General features: G+C 38.2%; 2 protein-coding genes across 3 annotated transcripts; both read right to left on the bottom strand.

The window, feature by feature from the left end:
• Positions 1-307: 307 nt before the first annotated feature.
• On the bottom strand, positions 308-15162 carry LOC106977875 (membrane-spanning 4-domains subfamily A member 3-like). Its single transcript, XM_015075452.3, has 7 exons — positions 15008-15162; positions 12630-12786; positions 12000-12131; positions 10933-10989; positions 10163-10306; positions 8462-8563; positions 308-4128 (listed from the first exon to the last, which is right to left on the bottom strand). The coding sequence occupies exons 1-7, from the start codon at positions 15067-15069 to the stop codon at positions 3988-3990; spliced, it is 795 nt and encodes a 264-aa protein (XP_014930938.1). The 5' UTR covers positions 15070-15162; the 3' UTR covers positions 308-3987.
• A 1158-nt stretch (positions 15163-16320) lies between these two features.
• Positions 16321-25071, bottom strand: LOC106977874 (membrane-spanning 4-domains subfamily A member 4D-like). 2 transcript variants are annotated; one of them, XM_053203130.1, is made up of 7 exons: positions 24420-25071; positions 21560-21729; positions 21121-21219; positions 20848-20904; positions 20132-20263; positions 19007-19108; positions 16321-18534 (listed from the first exon to the last, which is right to left on the bottom strand). In XM_053203130.1, the coding sequence occupies exons 2-7, from the start codon at positions 21677-21679 to the stop codon at positions 18445-18447; spliced, it is 600 nt and encodes a 199-aa protein (XP_053059105.1). In that variant the 5' UTR covers positions 21680-21729; positions 24420-25071; the 3' UTR covers positions 16321-18444. The 2 variants fall into 2 exon arrangements, with proteins under 2 accessions (XP_053059105.1, XP_053059104.1); XM_053203129.1 differs by having other exon boundaries at positions 16323-18534; positions 21085-21219; positions 24420-25067.
• Between the last annotated feature and the right edge of the window lie 228 nt (positions 25072-25299).

The raw sequence follows: 25299 nt of genomic DNA, 5'->3' as shown, positions 1-25299 counted from the left end.
AAATGGAGTCTTGCGAAACATATGCACTGACTATGGCTCCTTTCTTCTAGATGTTTGGGAACTTCATTCCCGCCATTGCCAGTGGTAATACTCTGTTCATAGCGCTGCAAGATATTCTATTGTAAGACTTGCAGGACAATCTATTATAAATGTAAATATTGATGAATATCTGAGATGCTTCGATTTGGGACGAATCATGCCGTGCATGCAAAATGTATCCGTATATTTTGGTACGTGCGTGTGTAAAATTCCATCGGGTCTACGTATAGCAGTGGAACTGCTAGGCCATGTCCAAAGTGCATATGGCATATGCACCTGCCTTCTAGCAATGCCTGAATTCCAGGTATTGTACATCTGTACCCTGATATCATGTGATTTTCATTCTAACCATTTTGATGTCTTTGTATCACATTGCAATAATTTGAATACGATTTCTTTTTACGACAGCTTTAGATTTATTTTTAAAAATTGAGAAAATATTAAAAGAGTTCCCATATACCCCAAATCAGTTGGCATCTTACCTTAGTATAGAATGAACCAATATTGATACGTTATCATTACAGCGTTATTATTATTCAGATGTCTTTAGTTTTTAGTTAGTGCCCTTTTCCTCTTTCAAGATCCCCACCCAAGACACGACATTAGACTTAGCTTCCATGTTTTCTTAGCCTCCTGTTGGCTGTGACTATTTCTGAGACTTCCTTTGTTTTTGATGACCTTGATCATCAAAACTTGATCATCAGTTTTGTGGAATACTGATCAAGTATTTTGCAGAATGTCCCTCACCTGGAGCTTATCTGATATTTTTCTCATGATCAGACTAGTGTTTTGAGGTTTGGGGAGGAAGATGTCAGGAGTACAATATGATCCTTATCACATCCAATCAAGGGTACATATTATCAACATGACTTATGCTGTTGACGTTGGCTTTAATCTCCTCACTGAGTACAGTTTTTCAGTTTTTTCCACACTAAAGTTAGCTTTTCCCCGACTTTTTATACTGTACTCTTCAGAAGGATGTCACTGTCTAGCCACCGTGTGCAGCCTGGACTCAAGGAGTCAGGGAGTTAAGATCTACTGCTTTGAGGGTAGAGTAACCTCATAAGTTATTTGATATTCTGCCCTGGGGTTTTGTCAATTTTCTCTCACTTATTTATGCATTCAAGTATTTGTATGAATTTATGAATATTTATACATTCTTGGGGTTTTAATCTAATACCAATTTATCTTATTGCTCAAATTGTTTCTGTTTTGATCATTGGGAGATCGTTCAGTGGCTCCTGTGTCCCTTTGATGGACCCTATCATTGTGTCTCATTTGGGGCACTTGCTTCTTTTTATGACATGACCATGTTCTCAGGTTCATCTTACATCTTTTTTTAAAAATTTTTTTTTAACGTTTATTCATTTTTGAGAGACAGAGAGAGAGACAGAGCATGAGCTGGAAAGGGGCAGAGAGAGGGAGACACAGAATCTGAAGCAGGCTCCAGGCTCTGAGCTGTCAGCACAGAGCCCAACGCGGGGCTCGAACTCACAAACTGTGAGACCATGACGTGAGCCGAAGTCAGATGCTCGACCGACTGAGCCACCCAGGTGCCCCTCATCTTACATACTTCTTGCCCACGTCTTAGAATCAGCCATTTCATCACGCAGCCCATTTCTTCTTATTGGAGAACCATACTAGAAATAAAGATCTGGGCTCTAGGCGTGCTTGTTACTATTGGGATGTCATTTCTTTTAGGTTCTCTTAGCTAACAGAGGAAAACATACATCTGTCTACTAATTCATGTGCCCTAGTTGAGCTATTCTAACAAGACACTATATAGTGGGTAACTTAAACAGAAAATATTTATTTCTCCCAATTCTGGAGGCTGGATATCTGAGATCCAGATGCGAGCATGCTCGGTTTTCCCCCCTGGCTTCCAGATAGCCATTTTCTCATTGTATCCTCACATAGTAGAGAGCAAAGAGAGGAAGTAAGTTCCCTCATGTCGTTTCTTATAAGGTACTAATTCCATCACGACAGATCCACCCTCGCTACTTCATTCCCTCCCAAAGGCCCCATCTCCAAATACCATCATATTGAGGGCTAGAGTTTCAACATACGAATTTGGGAAGGGGAGACACAGACAGTCCACTGCACCATGTTTATACACGTATCTGTAAGTATTTCTATCTTTAGCCATCTATTATATGATGTATCACATCTGGCTTTGAAAAAAAAAATCACAAGAAGTGCCCCCCAAAAGCAAAAGAAACCCCATATTTCTACCTGTTTTAAAAACTTTCCTGTGGCTCACGGACTGTTTTGAAATATGTTGTTTGATTTCCAAAAATTTTGAATTTTCCACCTATCACAATTCTGCTATTGTGTGACAACTGTATGATTTATATTGTTTTAAATTTGTTGAGCTGTGTTGCCTAACACGTGAAGTGACCAATATTGGCAAATATTCCACGCACATTGGAGAAAAATGTATGTTCTGTTGTTGTTGGATGGAGAGGTCTATAAGTGTCAATTAGGTCAACTTGATTGATACTGCTGCTCAGGTCATCTATATCCTTTCTGCTTCTCTACCTGGGTGATATATCAGCTGTCAAAGAGGGGTTGAGGTCTCCAAATATAATAGGATATTTGTCGATTTCTCCTTTTAGTTTTATCAGCCCTTTCCCTCATATATTTTGGACTAGCTACAAGTGGCCATTGAACGCTTGTAACATGGATAGTGACACTAAGAAAATGGGCTTTGAATCTTTTTTTCATTTTAAAGAACTTAAATTTTAATTGCCATATGTGTGTAGTAGCTATGATACTGTATAGAACAGGAATGGAATTGTTGGATCTCATGGACACACTATTAATTTTACTAGACTTTGAAACATTCTGGTTGTATATTCTAGGGGAATGGGTAACACTTTGATTGTCAGTGAGCCAACGAAGCAACACAAGCTTTTACATATAAGCTTACATATGTAAAATATCATCACAAAAGCCTAACGTACTCTGAATGATGCAATATAATTAATTAACCTAACACTAGACCAATGAAATACTATAATCTACAGTATTTTGTATGATTAAAAGTATTTTTTGTGTATATTTACTCTTTTCCTTGATGTATATCCCAATCGGAACTGAGTAAGCACAAGTGAGGCCATTTGAAAGATAAGGAAACTGATGTTTAGTCAGGAAAGAAACACTTCCAAAGTCAGAGTGTAAAAATGACGGACCAAAGACTTCATGCAAAGTGTTCACGACTGGTCCAGAAAAGTCTCCATTGACTTCACTGTGCTTCATCAAAGAAAGGTTAAACTTCAGAGCTTTAAGAAAGGAATGGAGCTTTATGTTCATACATTTGAGAGTTGGAGGAATTGAGATTTTTTTTCTAACATGTAGTAATGAATGAATAAGGAAAATGAATTGTGATCTCAGAAAATAGATCCTGGCTGATGAAGAACACTGGGGTGGAGATAATATTATTCACTGATATTTTCTGTCCCTCTACATTTCCTGTCTCCCACACAGCACTGGGAAGGTCACCATTTAATGAGCTGTGGCCAGAATGACACATGCTTCTCAACCAAAGTATCTCATTGCCAGAGGTCCAACTTCTAACTTTTTTTTCCCTACCTCGGCAAAATAAAAAAAACTTTTTGAGATATTATTCTATTTTGCAGAACCCATATCAGTGTGGGTCTAAACAGCCAACTAACAATGAACATGTAAAGTATGCAGTAAATGAACTTCTGATGTGTTAAGCCACCAATATTTCAAAGTAAAGTTTTGTTACAGAGCATACACCTAGCCTGTGATAACATCCAACCAAAAGAATAGTGACAACCAAATTCTTGATGCTATAGATGCTAGTTGCTGTCTTTATGACTTTGAACCACACAGTTGTATTCTCACACGTGTATATTTATGCCTCAGTGGTCACAGTATGATCTTCTTGCTATCACTGTGGATCCAAAATACAGAAGTATAGCTTCATATTTGTTTACTAGTATCTGTGGGATAACATGAAGGTGTTTCTTCTTTACATTCAAGTTCTTGATAGATTGAAGTTTGAGGCAACAAGTCTTGATAAGGACTTTCAGAAGGTGATTTCCAGCAAAAAAATACAGAAATCTGTAAAGAAGTCAAAGAATAATCCATAAAATACTCTGTGAAGTCTGTAAAATAAGCCATAAAGAATAATATAATCTAAGTCCTCAATGACTTGTCTCCAAATATATGCTCTCTTACTCTAAAGATTAATTGTGTGGATTTGGGGCCAGAGGAACTTAATGGCTGCTCTCCAAAAAAGGTAGAGGGTGAGTTCAGTTTCAATCATGACTAAAACTACCCAATGATTCAACAAATGGTGTTGGGAAAACTGGACATCAACATGCAGAAGAATGAACCTGGACCACTTTCGTACACCACACACAAAAATAAATTCAAAATGGATAAAAGACCTAAATATGAGGCATGAAACCATAAAAATCCTGGAGGAGAACACAGGCAGTAACCTCTTTGACATCGTCTGTAGCAATTTGTTTCTAAATATTTCTCCTGAGGGGAGAGAAACAAAAGCAAAAAGAAACTATTGGGACTTTACTAAAATAAAAAGCTTCTGAGTGAAGGAAACAATCAACAAAACTAAAAAGCAATCTATGGAATGGGAGAAGATATTTGCAAACGACATATCTGATAAAGGGTTAGTATCCAAAATCTATAAAGAATTTCTCAAACTCAACACTAGAAAAATAAATAATCCAATTAAAAAATGGGAAGAAGTCTTGAATAGGCATTTTTCCAAAGAAGATATCCAGATGGCCAACAGGCACATGAAAAGATGCTCAACATCACTGATCATCAGGGAAATGCAAATCAAAACTACAATGAGATATCACCTTACCCCAGTCAGAATGACTAAAATCAACAACGCAAGAAACAACAGGTGTTGATGAGGATGGGGAGAAAGAGGAACTCTCCTGCACTGTTGGTGGAAATGCAAACTGGTGCAGTAACTGTGCAAAACAGTATGGAGTTTCCTCAAAAAGTTAAAAATAGAACTACCTTACAATCCAGCAGTTGCACTAGTAGGTATTTACTCACAGGATACAAAAATACGAATTCAAAGGGACACATGCATTCCAATGTTTATAACAGCACTATCTGCAATAGCTAAATTGTGGAAACAGCTCAAGTGTCCACCCACTGATGAATGGATAAAGGAGGTATGGTATATATACGCAATGGAATATTAGCCATAAAAAAGAATGGAATCTTGCCATTTGCAAAAACGTGGATGGAACTGGAGAGTATTTTGCTAAGTGAAATAAGTTAGTCTGAGAAAGACAAATACCATATGATTTCACTCACATGTGGAATTTAAGAAACAAAACAAATGAGCAAGGGAAAAAGAGAGAGAGGCAAACCAAGGAACAGACTCTTAACTATAGAGAACAAACTGAGGGTTACTAGAGGGAAGGTCGAAGGAGGATGGGTGGAATAGTTGATGGGGATTAAGGAATGTACTTGTCATGATGATCACTGAGTGTTGTATGTTAGCAATGAATCACTGTATATTTTAACCTGAAGCTGATATTACACTGTATGTTAATGAACTATAATTTAAATGAAACTTGAAAAAAAACCTACCCAATGGTTAATTTTTTCCAGATATTAAGCCAGGTGAGTATCAATCTACTTGGGTTACTAGTATTTAGCTTTGAGGAAGATAAAGGAAACTATAAACATATCCATTAAAATCATTCTTGAACAACAGAAATAGGGAGAGATAGTAGGGCCTTCTTTAATCATTTTGGTATGAAGAATGCCAGCCCAGCTAATATTGGGACATTACATGTGATGCATTGCTGATGGGCTGGAAAATAATGAGTTGTTAATAGAACATAAGTTTTTGAGTGTCTGAACATGTTTTGTGTGATTACGCACAGAAAATTTTAAGTATTTTTGTATTTTGTATTTGTGATTTGATGTCTGTCTCTTATCATGAATGATTATTTGATGAGAGAAAATAATATAAGGTTTTATAAATAAAGGATGGTTATTGTGTTTTCATAATTTTTAAATAATGCTTAACCCATAGAGCTGTTGCTGACATTTCCCTTCTTCTCTTAACAATATAACCTGTTTCTAAACTGGAAAATGGAGATAAAATTGGGACTATATTTCCTAGGCTCTCTTGCGGCTAAGTATGGGAAAATATTTACGTACTAGCCGACAAAATGTGAGAATAAGTAGTTAAGTCTCACTTTGGAGTTACACGCTTAAGAAGAAGGGTATGTATTCTCATTTCCCATTTCCTTTCTGCTGATTGGGATGTGGATGTCATAGCAGGAGGGCCTTCGTGGATGCAGAGGTGAAAGCCACATTTTGACAATAAAGAATCCACCTTTCCATCCCTGTTTTTGGTGCAACTATGTTGTCATAGAAGGCAAAAACCTGACTTACAGTAGCCAGAGAATATTTGACATATAAAAGCCATGTATACTAGTAGAGAGTAGATGCAAATACTGAGAAATATCTAAAAGTACCTAAAAAGAGCATACTCTCCAATGTCTACTCTAGCGAGGGCCATGAAAATTAGCATACAAAGAGCCAGAGAGGAAAATGGGTAAGTTAATACCTCCCCGAGAAGGGAACTATGACATAACTTAAGTATTTTATGGCTTTTGGGGGGCAGGGCGTCTCCATAATTCCTGCCTTAGGACATATTGTAATTGCCATGGATCAGTGATTTCACATTTCTCTTTTTATCTCCAGGTTGAAGTTTTATCATTATTTTTGGTCAAGTCCACATTTATATAATGTAAGTAGAAATAGGGCAAATAATTTGTCTTTCAGCCCTCACTGCAACGAACTACTTCTGTTTTTGTCGTAGAGAACTACAAAGATACAGTAACTCCAGAGCAACAAATGGTTTGGATTATTGTCCTGCGTGAGCTGGTGAGTTGTATTTTAGGTGTGGGGAAGAAGGTAGATGTGTCTATTTGGTGCCTATAGAGAAGAATGTGATTGCGAATGTTCCTCATCTTCCTTTAAGAATAGAAATTCTGTATATTTGAGCTAGATTTGAGCCTAAGGGAACTCTGTGGCCTCCATTACAGCTCAGTGTGGTCATGCAACACATGTTGTCCAGTGTAATGTGAGAGAAGAGCCACATTTTCCTTCAGATCCATGGCTTTACAAGAATAAATATGTCTTCCCCTTCTCTGTGTCTTTTCTCATTGGGTGCTGCACAAGTATTCTATGGTGGGAAGAATATTATGGTGTCATTTCCGTGATTATGTTATATCCTATGGCAGAAAAACAAAACAAAACAAAACGTTATCAAGATGAGCCTAATCTAAGTATAGAAGTCTTTCCAAGGCAGAGTGTTCTCTGGATGGTAGAAAAGGAAGTCAGAGTGATTCAAAGCATGAGAACTGTTTGACAAAGAGGAAGCTCTCTGTTACTGAAATGGAGGGAACCTCTTGAACAGATCCAAGAGCAGCTTCTAGGAGCTGAGCATGAATGACTCCTGGCCAACAATCCCAGTTCCATAACACAGGCCACTGGATTCTGCCAACAACAGCAGAGAACTATCAGACCATCCCCAGACTTTCCAGGAGTCCAGGCATCCAGTACATGGACTTCAGCCTTATGAGATGACTGGCTTCTGAGTAAAGAATCCACTCAGGTCCACTGGGACTTCTGATCTACCTTTGCCGTGCCCGTGGGTCCATCCCATCCATGGCCTTCCTTTCCTGACTGCCTGCCCTGAGGAATTCAGACTTGCTTACCAGCCCTTAGACTCATGTAATCCAATTGCTTGTGATAATGTTATACGCTTGAAATGAGGGGGATTTCAATACCAGAAACCTTTCCATTTTCTGTCTGAATTAACCCTAATTGACACACAGTTGTGGCAATAATTTCAACACACAAAAAAGAAACAGGTAATGAGGTTGAGAAAAGTATGCTACTAGCTCTGTTACCTACGTCTGTTACCTGTAATAATAAAACATAAAATTCTAACTATATCTGTGTTTCCAGTCAGCTGTATTGTCAACTTTATATACCTGCAATAATATATTTCATCTCTTTCGGGCTTTTAAATTAGTTATACCTTGATTTTATTATTTTTGGATGATATATACGTTGCACATTCATCACACTAAAGAGTGTACTTCATATAGTAAATTAATAGATGGATGGATGGATGGATGGATGGACAGATGTTTGAAGTCATGAATAGATACCCATGGGTGAGAGTTTCCGTATGGAATAGAGAGTTGCACACTGTGTATTCCAAGTGTGCTCAACACACAGCTAGTAGCTTCCAGGTTGTCCACAGAATCACTTCTAGTTTATGCTTTTGTTCATTTTACCAACGGTGAAAAGAGTCATCGACCACATTGTTTAACGAAATAGTTGAAATCATCCTCTTTCTTCTAAGAATTGTACATACCCAGTGAATATTCCTGTCATCCACATTATAGACGAGCATGGAGAGAGGGAGTGAAATTAAAATTTGCAGACAAGTTAGGATCATCAGGACAATCACAAGTCCCTGTTAAAAGAAAATAAAATGTCATGCATTACCTTCCACTTTGATGATAGTTTAGAAAGTTTTATGTCAGAGCCCCACATCAGGCCGTCAAAAGGGGACACATCACATTATACAAAATGGTGCAATGAAGTTGGGTCTGAACCCAGAAATCTATGTGCTGTTACAGAAAAGCAAGAGTTAGAGATGATATTAAACATTCTTGAACATACTAATACAAGATGGGAAGTAAAACTTGATGACATTACAGAATTCACAATAACTACTCCACTTTTGATTTTTATTAAAATTATTATTATTATTATTATTGGTGGTAGGGTGGGTTATTAGTAATACTACTATTGAAGTTATTGTTACTCAGTCATGGAGATCAGAAATGTTGCCAAGGCTTGCAAAGCTGACTTTTCTCAATAAACAGGGCAGAAATGGTAAGGGTTCAGATCTCCCCAGTGAAATACTAAAATTTCCCAGTTTTCCACTGGACTCAATTCTAATTAAAACCAGAATGTCTCCGGGGTGCCTGGGTGGTTCAGTTGGTTAGGTGACTGACTTTGGCTCAGGTCATGATCTCACAGTGTGTGAGTTCGAGCCCTGCGTTGGGCTCCGTCCTGACAGCTCAGAGCCTGGAGCCTACTTCGGATTCTGTGTCTCCCCCTCTCTCTACCCCTCCCCTGCTCATGCTTTGTGTCTCTCTGTCTCTCAATAAGAAATAAACATTAAAAAAAATTTTAAAAAAAACCCAGAATGTCTCCTAAATTTGGAACACGCTTTAGAGTAAAAATTAAATAACAGTTGTGAAAATTTTTGTCATTGTCCTCATAAGTAAAATGTGTCTTCCCACACTCCAATGTTCCTGGTTTCTTTTACTGGTTTCTTCCTTTCTTTCTCTCCTCTATTTCAGACAATTTGTCTGCATTTCTTTCACATGGCTTTATTGCAAAAAAAAAAAAAAAAAAAAAAAAGGATTACGCTCTAATAGTGGCAAGTCAGAATAAACATTCATTCTTCAGGTAGCTTTGGGTAATAACTTATTTTTACAATCATTAGCAGTGAAGAATATTATAATAGGAAATAATTTTATTTTATTTATTATTTTTTTTTTTAATTTATTTTTGGGACAGAGAGAGACAGAGCATGAACGGGGGAGGGGCAGAGAGAGAGGGAGACACAGAATTGGAAACAGGCTCCAGGCTCTGAGCCATCAGCCCAGAGCCTGACGCGGGGCTCGAACTCACGGACCGCGAGATCGTGACCTGCCTGAAGTCGGACGCTTAACCGACTGCGCCACCCAGGCGCCCCGGAAATAATTTTAAAAAATAAAGGATAAAGTAAAAATTTCCCCAATCTTTGACTCAGATTTTAATATCATTCTAGTTTTTCCAGAAAAAATAAAATTTAGACCACAAAATTGGGGCTCTCTGCAATTGAAAAGAAATAGTTCTTTTCTCTTTCTAATTGTTGCACCTGTAGAGAGGCATTTGGAAGGACTCTGGAAGCAAGAATTTTTGTCATGTTCTTGAAATATACCAATGATCAGGTCTCATCTTCATCATGCTCAGATAAGCATTCAGTCTTCTCCGAAATCAGGGGGATAATACTTACAATTGCAATTGATTTGATGGCCAAGCAGAGAGTTTCCTTCTTGCAATCATAGCGGAAATTTTTTGTTAAATTATATGACAGAATACAGATCCCAACAATCGAGACCAATGTGCTAAGAGTGTTAGCACCTATATTCTTCCTCAGCTGGAAAAAAAAAAAAAAACGTAACTAGCTTATAAGTTAAGGACCAGGGGTTTCTAGACCCTACATGCTGGGGAGAGAATTCTGATTTCATTGACTTATCCATGAGATCTACAGGCATTCATCATCCTTATAGTGCCAATTTGGTTCAATGATAAATCACAATTGCGAGAAGAAGAGTTAGAGAAGATTGATCTTTCATGAACACATACCATGGATAGGATAAAAATATTATGTACATTTTTGTCAGCGTCTCTTGTTTTCTCCTCCTATTAGCTCCTCCCTCCTCCTTAGGCTTATGCTCAAGCCTAAGCCATGTTTTTCTCTTTATTTAACGTCACCCCACCCCATTACCATAACGAGGCTTGAATAGCCACATAAATCTTTACTCACTCTTCTTATGGTGACGAGATATGGGGATCAGAATTCTAAAATCCAGGGAGATCCAGCCTGTCTGTGTCTAGACATAGGATGGCCACGTGATTCATTGGGCCAAAGGGACAGTTACACGATGAAACGTACTACAAAACAATGAATCCCCGGGGTGACTGGGCTTCACGTGGGAAACTCAGAGTGTTATAAGTGCTCATTTTCTCCCTGAATGACGAAGGGGAAGGTTGTTAGCTTACCAGTGATTTTGTTTGCTTCTTGGCAGACACAACAGTCAGAGATCCAGACATGATAAACTGTTTAGAAGATAAGAAAGGTATCCACAGAGCAGTGGCTTCTTCCAAGTCACCTTTCCACCCTGTTGCCAGATGCATATCTTTCTTCATATCTAGTACCCCCCCCCCCACCTCCCACCTGCCAGGGCCATCCCTTCAGAACTCAGAGGAAAGCAGATGATTAAAGTGTGTGCACCACACAATTAAAGTACCATAGTTATAATTTATTCTTCTGACCAGTAAAATTCCCTTAGCTAAATCAGAGAAGTGGACATAAAAACCACAGGGCGAAACGACTTATTCAATGTGGAGAGAGCAAAATAAATAAATATAAGTCAAAGACACACTTTGGGGTGCAGAAAAGGGAACATGTGAACTCAAATTACATGGCACTTTTCTCAATGTATTTGGCCAAGAAGGGTGATGACTTAAGAGTAACACCTGCTTACCCTTCCCACCCAGCAAATTCTCTAATCCAAATATTATTACATTTCAGAGATACTTCTCCCATGTGTCAAACCCAGGATTTTCTTCTCAGCCAAATGGCAAGATCGTTACTGAATAGCTTCAGGCTATACAGCAATGAATAGAACTTAAGGGTATTATTATATTAGAATATATATTAAAGTTCAGGTTCGGAGGGGCGCCTGGGTGGCTCAGTCAGTTAAGCATCAGGCTTCAGCTCTGGTCATGATCTCACAGTCAGGTGTTCAAGTTGGAGCCCCCCCCCCCTCCCCATCAGGCTCTGTGCTGACAGCTCAGAGCCTGCAGCCTGCTTCAGATTCTGTGTCTCCTTCTCTCTCTGCCCCTCCCCTGCTCACACACTTTCTCTCTCTCTCTCTCTCTCTCTCTCTCTCTCTCAAAAATAAAAAAATGTAAAATAAAGTTCAGGTTGAAAGTTAAATCTTAACTAAGTGTCATTGCAAGTACTCTAGAATTGGAAAGCTGTCACAAAAATTGTGTGTTGAGTTGATGAATGAATGAATAACGGATTAAATAATAATAATTTGAGATATAAGTGAGATACTCACAGACAATGCCCCCCATAAAGGGAAGCCTGTGTAAATTGAGAAGAAAACAGTTGGGTACATTTCAGAATCAAAAGCAAAAAATCCAATTATCCCATAAAAGATGCATTTCACACCAATCATAATCTGAGCCACCTGGGTAAGAGACAAAACAAACCAAATTACCAACCATTCAAATTAACAAAACAAAAACAATGTCTTAAAGACAATGGTGAGCATTTCTCAGGAGAGAGAGAAGCACTCGGTCCAAACATCATGGTCACCCATTTTCAAGGTTTGAATCCCTTGAATATTATGAAAAGATCTACTAAGAGTCAGTTCCTGGAGAGTCTGCTTTTTCTTTTTTCCCAGAGGTCTGCCCATGGGGGTCAACCTTGCTCCAATAAGATATAGTCACTATTAGGCTCATCTAAGAGATTAGGACTTCTACGGTCTCCTCTTAATGCATCCCTCCCATCCTCCTACAAATATGGTCCTTTGCTTTTAATTGAAGTGTCTTTCTTCCACACCACAGAATGGTTGACAGGGATAATAACCTGATGCCTCTATGTCAGGATAATTAGCCAGAATAACCCTCTACCCTCAGGATATGCCCCAGCTTCTGGTTCAAAATTCTTTATAGTGTTTACTTACCCCCAGAGCTTTTAGATTCCCCTTCAGGAATTTCTGCAGCTTGTCGAGTAAATGTTTCAGGGTACCAGGCTTTTCAGTCTTTCCTAATGGGGTACTTCGATTTGGGTTTGGAGGAATGTCCACAGTCTTCCCATCAGAATCCGAAGTTTTGCTCATTCTGTAATAGATGGCATCAGATATGCACTGTCATATGCCCCATACTGTTAATCTTATTATAATGGAAGTAGATACTGGGCTTCTTTTATCTGAAGTCTTTATCGTATGAAGGGAAGGCATTGGCCAAGTGATGCTTATGTGTCCATGCTGCTGACTCTGATATCACTGATGTGGTCAGCATGGAGAGACATGACAGAGGTTGAGAAATACCAAATCCTATGTAACTGTAAGATAGCCTCCAAGATTTTTTTTTTCTTTTTAACATTGCATGTGGCCACAGACTTGTATAAAAGAACCCCCAATGGGAATGGCGATATATCTATTTAGCCTTATCCCTGGTGGAGTAAAAATCACCTGAGATTTAAACGCAAAGAGTTTTGAATGAAAGACATTTCCCTTTAATTGAATTAAATATATCATGTAACTTATCATCCAATCCAAGATAATCTTAGGAATGAAAGAGAATAGGAGTGGTATCCATAATTATAGGAGAGACCTGGGGATACACTTTGTAAAAGCCACCTTAACTTTGATCACTGTGTGGCAATGAGAGGTGTATTTAGTTGAAACCCTAGGTTTGTCAACATAAAATATAATCATGCTTATGCTTCATAGGTGTGACACTGGAAATGATGTATCCAATTTTCTTAGTATCATCAGAGATGTAACGTTGCATAAATTCTAGTATTATCTTCTCAAGAAGTTAGGGTGTGCTTTGGTACTCGTCAAAAACAATGATGGATTCCCATTGTAGAACAAACCCAAGAGGGGTTTCCTTCATAAACTAACTCATTTTGAACTTTTTTTTTTTTTACCAAATATTCGCTTTTTATTTCTATATCATCATTTACTCTATCAATTTTAGGACTATTTGTACCATTAAATTAAGTTGGGGAAATAGGGGCAGACTTTGTTCCTTATTACGTTGGTATTTGTGATGCTATCACTCTCCCTATTAGGTTTCAGTTTAGCTTTGCTTACAATTTGTACAATTCCTTCTTATGTTTTCTCCTCCTATTATGCTAATGATATGGAATTAGACCCTTTATATAGCTATTTATGTTTAGATTTCCTGAATCAAAGTGGAAACATAGTTTCTGGCTCTTGAGATCCATGCTCAATGTCTTTAAAAAAAAAAAAGAGTTATTGTATATCAGTTCCAACACTCTTTGAGTGTGTAAATTTCTTTGCAGTCTCCATGAAACGATTAAGATATCATGACATGGAACTCCTATGGGACACTTAAGATTAATCATAAGTATTCGATGTTTCTATTCCCAGTAGTTGCTTTTCATTAAAGAGCTGAAACAGGGAATTTATTTTGTATGATCACACTGGAAGTGCAAATGAGAGAGATTTTTTTTTTCTATTTCTTTGGTGGATGAATCTCGTTCATTAATATTTCATAAATAGAGAGGATCTCATCAATCAGTTATTCTATGTTTTTAAAATGTGACCCTTATACCTAAAGATGGTGAATAACTTGCCCAAATTCACAGACATATTTATAGATGTGGGACAAAGAGCTATGGGTCTGATAAGTAAAAATCTGCTCTTTAGGCGAAGCCTGCCTCAAACTAACACATCCTTTTTTTAGCCTCCCAAAGCCCACATGTAACAGGTTTGAGTGTTTGAGGGAGCCATTGCTCCCAACGTAACTTTTTTTGGGGGGGAAACACACTATTGACCCCCCAAAGTATCCCCTATCACTCCTCACTGCAAATGTCACTATGTATTCATCCATTCACTCAACAAGTATGTATTTTTAGATTAAAAATGCTGACCATAATACCGGGCACATTTTTATTCACTAATGCCTTTAATGATATTTTATTGCAGCTATGTGATTATCAGCTGTAATATTCTATCAAATTGTAAGCCTGTAGTTGAACCTGTTAGTGCTCCTAGAAGCTACCATCCAAACGGTCAGTATTTTGAGTAGGACTTTCACATTTACAGCCATCCTCTTTCTAACGAATGCTGCTCTCCACCTCTGTTGCCTACTTAGAGAATGACGTTGCAGTATTTCTTGGTTACTCGACAATACAAAAATTAGCCTTGTTTACCACAATGTCCTCACCTTAATTGACTTCAAAGCCCAATGACCCTTTATGAGTTAATATAGCTTCAGACCTACCTAATCCTCCTCGTCGTGTCTCTACCAGATTAGTTATAAAACTCTCATGATTCTAAGAATATTATTATGAACTTAGCTGACTCACCCATGTCCATTCTTGATGTTCTGAATTTCATTTGCAGATCGTAGACAGAAAAGTTTCTGCATCACAATTCTAACCAAACTATTCCCCTGTATCTTACACTGGGTCTTCTAGAAAATAGGGCTGGAGACAAACTTCCTTGGTAAACTAAGCCTTACTATCTACCCGCTGATGGGTAAAGTTGTTTGCATAATCAGAAAGTCAGAAAGCAGGAATGTAGACAAGATCAGATGTGTCTACGTCACTGAAACTTTCTGCATTATCTTTAAAAATTTCCTAAAATATATGACGTTGAATATCTACCAGTGGAAAGAAAGGAAAAACTGTCTCTGCCTTGAGCCCACATTCTGTTCAGTCTCTGTCAGGTTCCACGGCTTTCCCTCTCAGAACATAGACAAAAGTACTTTCTGGTGCTCTGGATAATGGGGGAAAAAAAGTTCTACCTACCTAGTGTTGTTCCACCACACAAATGTGGGAGCCTGTCGTCTTCTTAAGCTTATGTGTCCTGTATGTCTATCAAAGACTGTGCCAACATGTAGGGGAGAGAAATCTATGCTCAGATCTCTGTGTTTCCTCATTTGCTATATTTCCACACCTAGAACTCTAGATAAGCAGTTTTGATGTACATCAATAAAATCGATATAAATCATGTTTTGTTGCTCAAAATTAGAAGCATTATCACCGTGGGGTGCCTGGTGGCCCAGTCAATTAAGTGTCTGACTTTGGCTCTGGTCATGATCTCACAGTTCATGTGTTTGAGCCCCATGTTGGGCTCTGTGCTGACAGCTCAGAGCCTGGAGCCTGCTTCAGATTTTGTGTCTCCCTCTCTCTCCTTCCCTCCCCTCCTCGTGTTCTGTCTCTCTCTCAAAAATAAATAAATTTTTTTACAAGCATTAGCACCGTCATCCTCAATACCAATTTATAGGTTTTTTTTGCGCTCACTTTCTTCGCATTTCTTTCCATTAATCTGACAAAGACTATATTTGTTCTTTTAACTTACTAAATAAAATTCTTTCCTTTGGAGCAATTTCTAGGAAATTCATATTTTCAACAAACTTTTCTTGGTCTTTGTGTTAGCACCTTATTAACTCTAACTTCACTAAAATAAAATAAACATAAACATGAGCAAAAACAAAAAATAATTATATTTCCAATGACACTTAAATTTATATCTAGCTAGCTATATCTATCTATCTATCTATCTATCTACCTATCTATCGTCTATTTCAATGGCCAGGCTCAAGTATACCAAGCAAAGTATTAATATACAACTGTATTACAGTAACATTACAGTAAAAATCAATAAAAATTATTAAACTTTCTTCAGCTTGACCAAGGGAAAAAGAGAGAAGACAAAAATTATCAATGTAAGGAATAAAAGAAGGGACATCACTGCAGAATCCAGAGATATTCAAAGGATAATAAAGAAATACTGTGAATAAATTTAGGAAGTAAATTTGACATCTTGAAGGAAATGGAATAATTACTTGAAAGACACAAATTATGAACATTGACTCAGTAATAGATGATCTCCTTAGTTTAATATCTATTAAACAATTGAGTGTATAGACAAAAACCATTGCAACAACAACAATAACAAAACCAACTCCATCATATATCGCTAATTCTACCAAATATTTAAGGGAAAAAAAGTTGGACGTAATCCCTTCTATGTTATGAGGTCAACATTGCTCCAATACCATAACAAGACAAAGATATAAGAACTATGTGGCAATAACTCTCAACACAGGTCCAGAAATCCACAGCAAAATGTTATCACATCAAATCCAAAAGTATATCAAAAGATACCACACCACAGCCAACAGAGTTTATTTCAGGAAGGCAACAGTGGTTTAACAAAAAAATCAATGCGTACAACTCATCATATTGACAGAATAAATACAAAAACCCACATGATCTTCTCAATATACGGGAAACGTGTCTGATGAAATTTATTTATTCATGATAAAGAAAAAACTCTCAAAAAACTAGGAAAAGATGTGGATTCCCATTATCTGGAAAAAGTCATATACAAAAACCTACAGTTACAACATACCCAGCAGTGAGATACTGACTACTTATTCCCCAATACTAGCATATATGTGCTCACCACTCCTGTTCAACATCTACTGGAAGTCATAGCCAGGGTCATATGGCAAGAAAAGAAGGACCTAAAGTTCGGAAAGTAAGAAATATAAATGTCCCTATTGAAGGTATCGTTGTTTATGTAGAAAATCCTACAGAATCTTTTAAAAAATCTAGAACTAGTAAATGAGTACAGCAGACTTTCCTTTCTGTGAAAAAGCATTAAAAGAAGAGATAAGGTTTGCTTTGGATGTTTTTTCTACATTTTTTTGTTTGTTTCCATAGACTTAGTCTAGTGTTTAAGACAGTGTTAAGTGCCAGTAATATATTGTAGTTGACGAAATGCTATCAGACTGTGGCAACAGCTAAGCCAGAATCACACAGTGAGTTGCCAGTTTCCGATCTTATTATAGGCGGTACAGGCAGAATTGCATTAAGCCATCTGCTAGCACTTCCTTAAATTGTGATTAGCCATATATTAAGAGAGGCCACATGTGTCTTTTGACTATAGATTACAAACTGATAGTGTTCCAGGCCTTTCCAAAAAGTCGAAGTGTGATGATCGCTATTCCCTTGCCACACAGTGTGTGGGTTACTTCAGGCTGAGTCAGGATCCACGACGCAAAGGAGAATAAGGACCTGCAGGGGCTCAATCACTGAAAAAGCAGAACCTGTGTGCAGAAAGTGTGTGTATTTCCCTATTTTCAGACATCAGTCACACTTTACTCATTGGGTTGCTTTTACAGGACCCTGAATTGAAAAGGCCATCACTGACTTCATGATGTATAATCGGAATGGGACAGAGAACACCAAAATGGAAAATAAAGGAAAATTATGGCTACTTCAAGGTTAAAGGATAAAAGCAGGGTTTATTTTAATTCATTTATGTCATAGAAAATTGTGCATTTTAGGGAAAGTGTCAGGAACCACATGATCTACCTAGCTGGCCTATTGCACAGCTCCCAGTATAGCATTAGCATTATAGTCCAAAGTGAAGGGCTTCTCAGAAATTGTGGGGATCAGCTGTTCTGGCACACATCCTCCAAGGCCAGACCAGAATCCCCAAATACCTACAACCTTTCTGGTGTGTTCCTTTTCTTCCTACCGCCAACGGTATGAGACGATGCCAGTGCTGATGCAGAGGGATCACATACTTCATTGATCATGTCCAAATGGAGTCATAATTGAGGATAGAGTAGGGGGCCCCAGCAGAGTCAACATCAGCAAATCTATGACCTTGGATCCCTCCCGCCCCAGACACTTAAGACTCTATTTACTACCTGATTACTGATTTACTTTTAACGATACAATTAGAGGAAGTCCAGGAATGGTTCAAAAGTTGGTATCTCCAACAACTAAGCATGTTGGAAAGCCACGTCATCATAATAATGATAAAGAGAGGCTACGGCAACTCCACAGTCATTGGAGGATAAGTCGACAACCACCTGTGGAGGAAAAAAAAACAACACAGTAGATGGCATTTCATGATATGATATGACATTTCACTTGCCCCTGGTCCTAGTTCTCCTAACGTGCAGACCTTCTTTGGGGCCACTCTTTCTGACATGAACATCTACGTCCAGCCAAGCAACCTTCCACTAATGCCCGGTCCAATCTTTTTCTTCTTTTTTTTTTTTTTTAAGTTTATTCATTTATCTTGAGAGAGAGAGAGAGGGAGAGAGAGAGAGAGAATGAAAATCCCAGGCAAGGTCTGCCCTGTCAGTATCGGTGTCAGGTCAATCTTAATGCTGGTGGCTCTTAGTGGCAAAACAGAGTGCGAAGGGCTCCGAACATGAAAGAGGGGCTTAAGAGTTTTTTACGGTTTGAACTGTTCAGTAAAACTTAAAGAGGTAAATGTACAAATGGCGGAGAATACCCTAAAACACATTCTGAGTCCTCGGGATAACAGAAACTCACTGAGGTCACATCACAGCAGACAGCACTGCATCCAAATGCAGACAGCAACACTGAGACGATGAGTCCCAGGATTATGAGGATCAGTTTCATAATCATAATCCCCTGCAAATTAAAATCATGCAGAGAGACAAGATTAAAGCCCTGAGAAAGAGAGGGCCTGCCGTGGACCCTGCACACTCTCCTTCATAACCCAGGGTAGGAAAATATCCCAGTCTGGCCCCACCTTCAGATAAAATCTGGGCAGAGATACCCATAATGACTCTAATTTACAGACTCCCAAATTTGCAATTTCATTCCTTTATAATTTTCACAAAGATGAAGTGAGATCCCGTTATCCACTTTCTTCCTTGATATAACCCACTGATAAAAAGCCTGCTCATTTGCAAACCATACTTTCTTGAGGTGTGTACAAATTGGAATGTTTTAAGATCCCTTTGTAGCTCATAGTGATTTTCATCATATGATCAGTAGATCAGTGTCAGTTTTGTTGAACGTACTTTCTTGAAAGGATCCTGGACTTTGTCTGTCATTGTGCTGAATGGACTCAACAACTAGATTCCTCTTTACCTTGATGAAGACAGCAATCACAATCATTGACTGAATTCATTGGCACCCATTCTGGTTTTATCTAAAGTAAGGGTTTTACTTAGCTTCACCTGATGTACTTAGATCCTAACATCACCAATAATGTGTAGTACAGAGATATTTATTCACTCAGGGTCAAGGCCCTGACCATCTTCTTCAGGTGATTTGTCAGTTTTAATCTATGCCCTATTACCCACTTGTGTTTTTTGTTTTTGTTTTCAAAATTTTCTTAAGCTTATTTTATTATTTATTTTGAGAGAAAGAGCATGAGTTGGGGAGGGCCAGAGACAGAGGGAGAGAGAGAGAGAATTCCAAGCAGGCTACACACTGTCAGTGAGGAGCCCAACGTGGGACAGGAACCCACGACCCATAGGATCATGACCTGAGCCAAAGTCAGACACTTAACTGACTGAGCCATCCAGGTGCCACACGCCCCTACCCCCCTTGCTCCCTTGGGATGAAAATGACATCTGCAAGGAATTTTATATATGTGGATAGATATCAGGAGATATTTTTTCCACTAGGTCTTTCAATACTTACAATTAAGAAATAACGAGCTAAAACTGTTTCTGATAAGAAGTGACTGGAGACTTCCGTTCTGATTGCAAGGATTATTAGCGACACTCCAGCCAATATGGCAGCCAGCGTGTTCATTCCAAGGCTGCTACAGATCTGAAAGAGAATCAGAAACGGAGTCCCTGTTCTTACCCTCTTGACTCTGGCAAATGATTGTACATATGTATGCATTATATTTAAAATGTAAGTAAAATTGGAATTCATCAAAATTATGCCCAGGGTTGTTACCCACTATTGGATAATTTCTCATCTGAGCCAGACAGAGACAGCATGACCTATGGGGGAATAGGGAAGGAATCATTCTGGAATCTTAACTCAAGGCAAAGAAAAACCTGGGAATCTGAGACAGCTTGATCATTCTGGAAACAAAGGTTGATTTAACATTTTTTTAATGTTTATTTATTAATGAGAGAAAGAGAGCATAAGCAGAGAAAGGGAGGGGCAGAGAGAGTGGGAGGAGCAGAGAGAGAGGGAGACACAGAATCTCCCTGCAGCAGGCTCCAAGCTCTGTCTGAGCTGTCAGCACAGAGCCCAATGCAGGGCTCAAAATCACAAACCTGAGATCATGACCTGAGCTGAAGTTGGATGCTTAACCAACTGGCCTACCTAGGCACCCCAGGAAATGAAGGCTGATTTATGCTATGCCTCTTTTAATTTTCTAAAATTGTAGGTAAACGCACCATTTTTTTTGTTGTTTTCTTTCCAGACGCAATAGACATAGTTCCAGATATAATTAACTGTACAAAGATAAAGTTCAATGAGTTAGTCTGTGAATGTATTCTCATTCTATAGTATTTTTTCCTAACACCAAATATTTCTCAATACTTTCTCCTAAATTTTGTGCTGATAGATAACTATTAAGGATTTTACGTAAGTTCTAAGTAATACAGAAATCAAAGTGATTCCAATTTACTTACAAAGATTGGTCCCAAAAGGAAAATGAAGGTATATACCGTGTTCTCTAGGAATAGATGTAGTTTGTGGAATGAAAGAAAGACCTTTACCATGATCCACAGGCAAATATTCATTAGGCCAATCATGATCTGGCTCACCTAGAAAGTGAGAAAGTACCTTCGAGTTAGGAGGAATTTGCTTTACTCTTTGAATTACCTGCCCCGCATTTGGAGGTTGTAAATGACTCAGGACTACTTTCATTTGGGGATTCCATGATCAGTACCTAAATTTACATTCAGTGTTCCCAAATATAAAACACTTTGGTGATTTGGCTAAATGGTATATGTGGTCCCTTATTTAAAAGTCCCATAGTCCTCTCGATATAGGAATCACTGTGACCACTCCACACTTTTAGGTAATCATGTGGCTTTGGCCCAGAGCGAATTTAGGAGAATGTGAGCCACCTCAGAATCCTTAGATGACCTTCATTGTACTTACCCCAAGAATAACTGGCTCCCCCTTTAGGAAATTCTGCAGATTGCTCTGTGCCTCCTGAGGGAGAGGCATTGGCCCCGACTGGCCCAGGTAGATGGCTGGATCTCTTCGTTGAAGATCCATAGTTGTGTCCCTTGGTACCGTTGTTCTTCACAACCCTGTTGCTCACCCCGCTGGGGGTGTTGAGTCACAACACAAGTGAAGCATGTGTTGGCCAGAAAGATCAGGTAAAAGGATTAGTCTCTTTGATTCCATTCGATAGTTAATGCACATAAATATTTTAAAGTAAAAGACAGGTACGGTGCTAAATGTAAGAAATTAGGACACTTGTAATTTTTTCAGTTCTGAAGGGTGGGAAATCTGACACTTATTAAGTATTTAACGATGTACCTCAGGCGGTTCAGATTGACATACTCTCTATTATATTGAGTTTCAGGAAGGCTGTGTAAGTAACGTACGCTTACATTATAGGAAGCTGAGAATCTTAGCTTGGGTGCATGTGTCTTATAGGTCCTCTGTCTTGAAACAATGTTGGCCATCTCAGCCCTGAAGCTGAAAATACATATCACCCACTAGTCCTGGTATTCCCGCCCCATGGAGAGACAATATTTGTTACTTTGATTCCTTATTTTGCTGTGCAGAATTCTTTCATTTACACCTCTGTTCCTAGGTAGTATCTGACAGAGCTATTATTGCTTGGTCTCTGGGTTCAGGAAGTTCTTTCTGAAGTTTGAGAACAAACGGCATTTGACTCAAGAAGCCACAATGCAGCATGCGTGTTCTTAGACTCCGAGTTTGCTTCCTCTTCCTACCTCTAAGTCACCATACAAACTAGGCACAACTCACAGAAAGTCCGGAAGGGACCATATGGCTCCGCACTGGCATAGCCAGCTAGGTGGCTTGGAGCCGTGTCTGCCTAAGCCCAAATCCTCGCTTTTCCACTCGTGATCTGCTTACAGAAATGCTAAGCAAAAATGCTCACGTTCGGAAGGCTTTCCTTCTCTGACACCAAGAAATCTTTCTTTATTTGAACACAGGGACCATCCTGAGTATAAACAAAAAATAGTATCATCTTTGCTATCTTCATCATGATGGCAATGGATACTCTGTCTTGTGTACAGATCTTTTTGAAATGAGATCATGGGAATCTTGGTATATGGTCCATGCAGCCTCAATTTCACGTCACCTCTAGAATTCACTATAAAAAGTTTTAGCTGCATGGTGTACAGGTATGTTCAAACTTACCAGGAAAATATATTAAAGCAGTAGTGATAAAACCGATATTTCTTCTACCTATCTTTATTAAGTTCTATAAAATCTGATGGCTCTTTTACAGAAATTAATGCCTTTTATTCTTAGGAGATTGACCAAGGGAAAAAAAAAACACTATAAAGTTGACTCTTGAATGGCACAGTTTTGAGCCACACAGGTCCACTTAAATATGGATTTTTACAGTACAGTACTGTAAGTGTATTTTCTATTCCTTATGATTTTCTTAGTAACATTTCCCTTAGTTTACTTTACTGTAAGAATGTAGTACATAGTACATGTAACATAAAATATATTTGTTAATTGACTTTATGTTATTGGTAAGGCTTCCATTCAACACTAGGCTTTAAACAGTCGAGTTTGGGGAGATTTTCTACTATTGGGGGGGGCATCCTGAATAATTCCTTTCAAATGGAAAATGGATGGGGAAAAGCCATGCACAAAGAAAACTAGTATTTAGGCATTAGATCTGCCTAAGGATCCAAGTGGAAATAGAAGTATTTGTGTTTAATGCAGACCAATAATCTTTTATATAGAATTGTTCCATGATATTCTGACTTTATTCCTACCCTTGTTTCAATGGGTGTTCAATGAACACCGTCTTCTCACACTGATCATCTCTGTTGTTATTACCAACAGAGTATCTATGTTAGGTATGGAAATAAATGTGTATTTTTTCTTACATCTTGTAACATTATAAATAGTATGATACTGTCTTCACTAATTTGCTTTTTACAAAAGCTTTAATCTTGTTCCTTATTATTAATCATATCTGAAGCAAAAATATCATGTTTCTCTGAACAGACTGTGACTCACTGTTCATGATGGTGAAGTCAACATTTTTTAAAATATTTTTTCAATGATTCCTGATTTACAAAGCAGTCTTTAGAACTGAGTGCCCACTCAATGCCATATACTTCTTCTCAGCAAGAGTAAAGATTATAAGATCATTCCAGATCAAGAATATCTCCTTTTTGGATCAAAGTTCTTTTATTCACAAAAAATATCAAAAGTAATCATTTGTTTCAAAAAAATTGGATAATGCAGCATGAAAAGAACTAGCTAGCTAGACTTGGGGAACACTGGAAAAGTAGTCTGTGTTGCAAATTCTAGATAGAATATGATTTTTAGACCACTTGTTTTCTCTCTTTTGAAAATGATTACATGGCTGAGATAACTTCAAAGCACAATCTGAAAAGGTTCTATGGGTCTTTAAAATTGTAACATTAAGGAACCCCCAGGTGCCTCAGTCGGTTAAGTGTCTGACTTCAGCTCAAGGTCACGATCTCATGGTTTGTGAGTTCGATTCCCACATCAGGCTCTGTGCTCTCAGCACAGAACCTGCTTTGGATCCTCTGTCCCCTCTCTCTCTGCCCGTCCCCCTCACATGCCCTTGTGCTCTCTCTCTCAAAAATAAACATTAAAAAAATTAAAAATAAAATTGTACCATTAAGTTTGCTACTAGAAAGTCAAGCATTTTTTTTTTTATGGGAAAAAAATCCCCTTAGACATTTATGTCCTTCTCAGATAACTAGTGCCCCCTCACAGGCCGATGGAATAGCCACTAAAATAAGAATAAAAGAAAAATACATACCTCTGTCCCCAAACTGCATTGCGTCTTAACTAGATATCCTTACAGGACCTGGAAACATCAGTCCAAAGAGTCAGTCTCAGAGTCTTTCCAAGGAAGTTCCCCAGAGCATCAAGCAGTATATGATCTGTGTTCCTATCAGGCACTATAGGCTGTGGGAATTTGGTATACATAGGTTTTCCTCAACAAGACATAACTCCCTGTTGTATGAAGAGATAATGAAGCCTCACCCTAAAAGGCGTCTTTCTGTGCTGTATTTCTTGCAGATGGGTTTCTCTGATGGGGTAAATTGCATCATGTTGACAGAGATAATCCTTTATCTCTGCTGTTCAGATAGCCACAGTTTTGAGTGCCAAAGCTTTGCACACTCTTTTCTCATTGTGAGGGCAAATCTTAATCCGTATTTACCCACCCCCTCCCAAAGACCTTTCGAAAGAAGCATGTGCTCTCTGGGACGATATTTTGATTTACAATTAAATCTTAATTTGTCCATAGAAGTCCTCACCTTGGATAAAAAATGTGAGATTTTTCCATAAATATGGGATTTTTACCCTCTTTGCTTCCAGATTATACTTTGTATGTTTGGTTAACAATGATAGTTCTTCTATAGTGACTTTAGCTTTCTTACTCCCATTTCTACTGCCTGACAATCATTATAGGAAAATAGCACACAATATTTATAGAGCCTAAGCCAGGAAACCCAAAGATGGGAGTAATGTGCTATTTGCCCATATCTCTGGAATTATATTATCCAAAAATATAAGGGAGACTTTGCATATTCTATAGCCTTGGCTAAATTATCCTTAATTTATCCTTGGCTAAATTTAACTTAGAAAGAAAGAAGAAATATGGCATCCTTTTGACTCTATGGTTTCTCTGGGTT

This window comes from Acinonyx jubatus, chromosome D1 (assembly GCF_027475565.1).
Source record: "Acinonyx jubatus isolate Ajub_Pintada_27869175 chromosome D1, VMU_Ajub_asm_v1.0, whole genome shotgun sequence".
Lineage (NCBI taxonomy): Eukaryota > Metazoa > Chordata > Mammalia > Carnivora > Felidae > Acinonyx > Acinonyx jubatus.
This window is presented reverse-complemented; position numbering and strand designations above follow the sequence as displayed.

Excerpts from the sequence above, each read along its gene's own strand:
- LOC106977874 (XM_053203129.1), bottom strand. The coding sequence starts at position 21,679 with ATGGATCTTCAACGAAGAGATCCAGCCATCTACCTGGGCCAGTCGGGG. Across the intron at positions 20,905-21,084 it reads TCCTTTTGGGACCAATCTTT|TTAATTATATCTGGAACTAT; the intron begins GTAAGTAAATTG and ends ATCTTTGTACAG. Across the intron at positions 20,264-20,847 it reads AGAAAACAACAAAAAAAATG|ATCTGTAGCAGCCTTGGAAT; the intron begins GTGCGTTTACCT and ends ATTCTCTTTCAG.
- LOC106977875 (XM_015075452.3), bottom strand. The coding sequence starts at position 15,069 with ATGCAGAAACTTTTCTGTCTACGATCTGCAAATGAAATTCAGAACATC. Across the intron at positions 10,990-11,999 it reads CTTTATGGGGGGCATTGTCT|TTTATCATGTCTGGATCTCT; the intron begins GTGAGTATCTCA and ends TCTTCTAAACAG. Across the intron at positions 8,564-10,162 it reads CCATCAAATCAATTGCAATT|GGACTTGTGATTGTCCTGAT; the intron begins GTAAGTATTATC and ends TTCTTTTAACAG.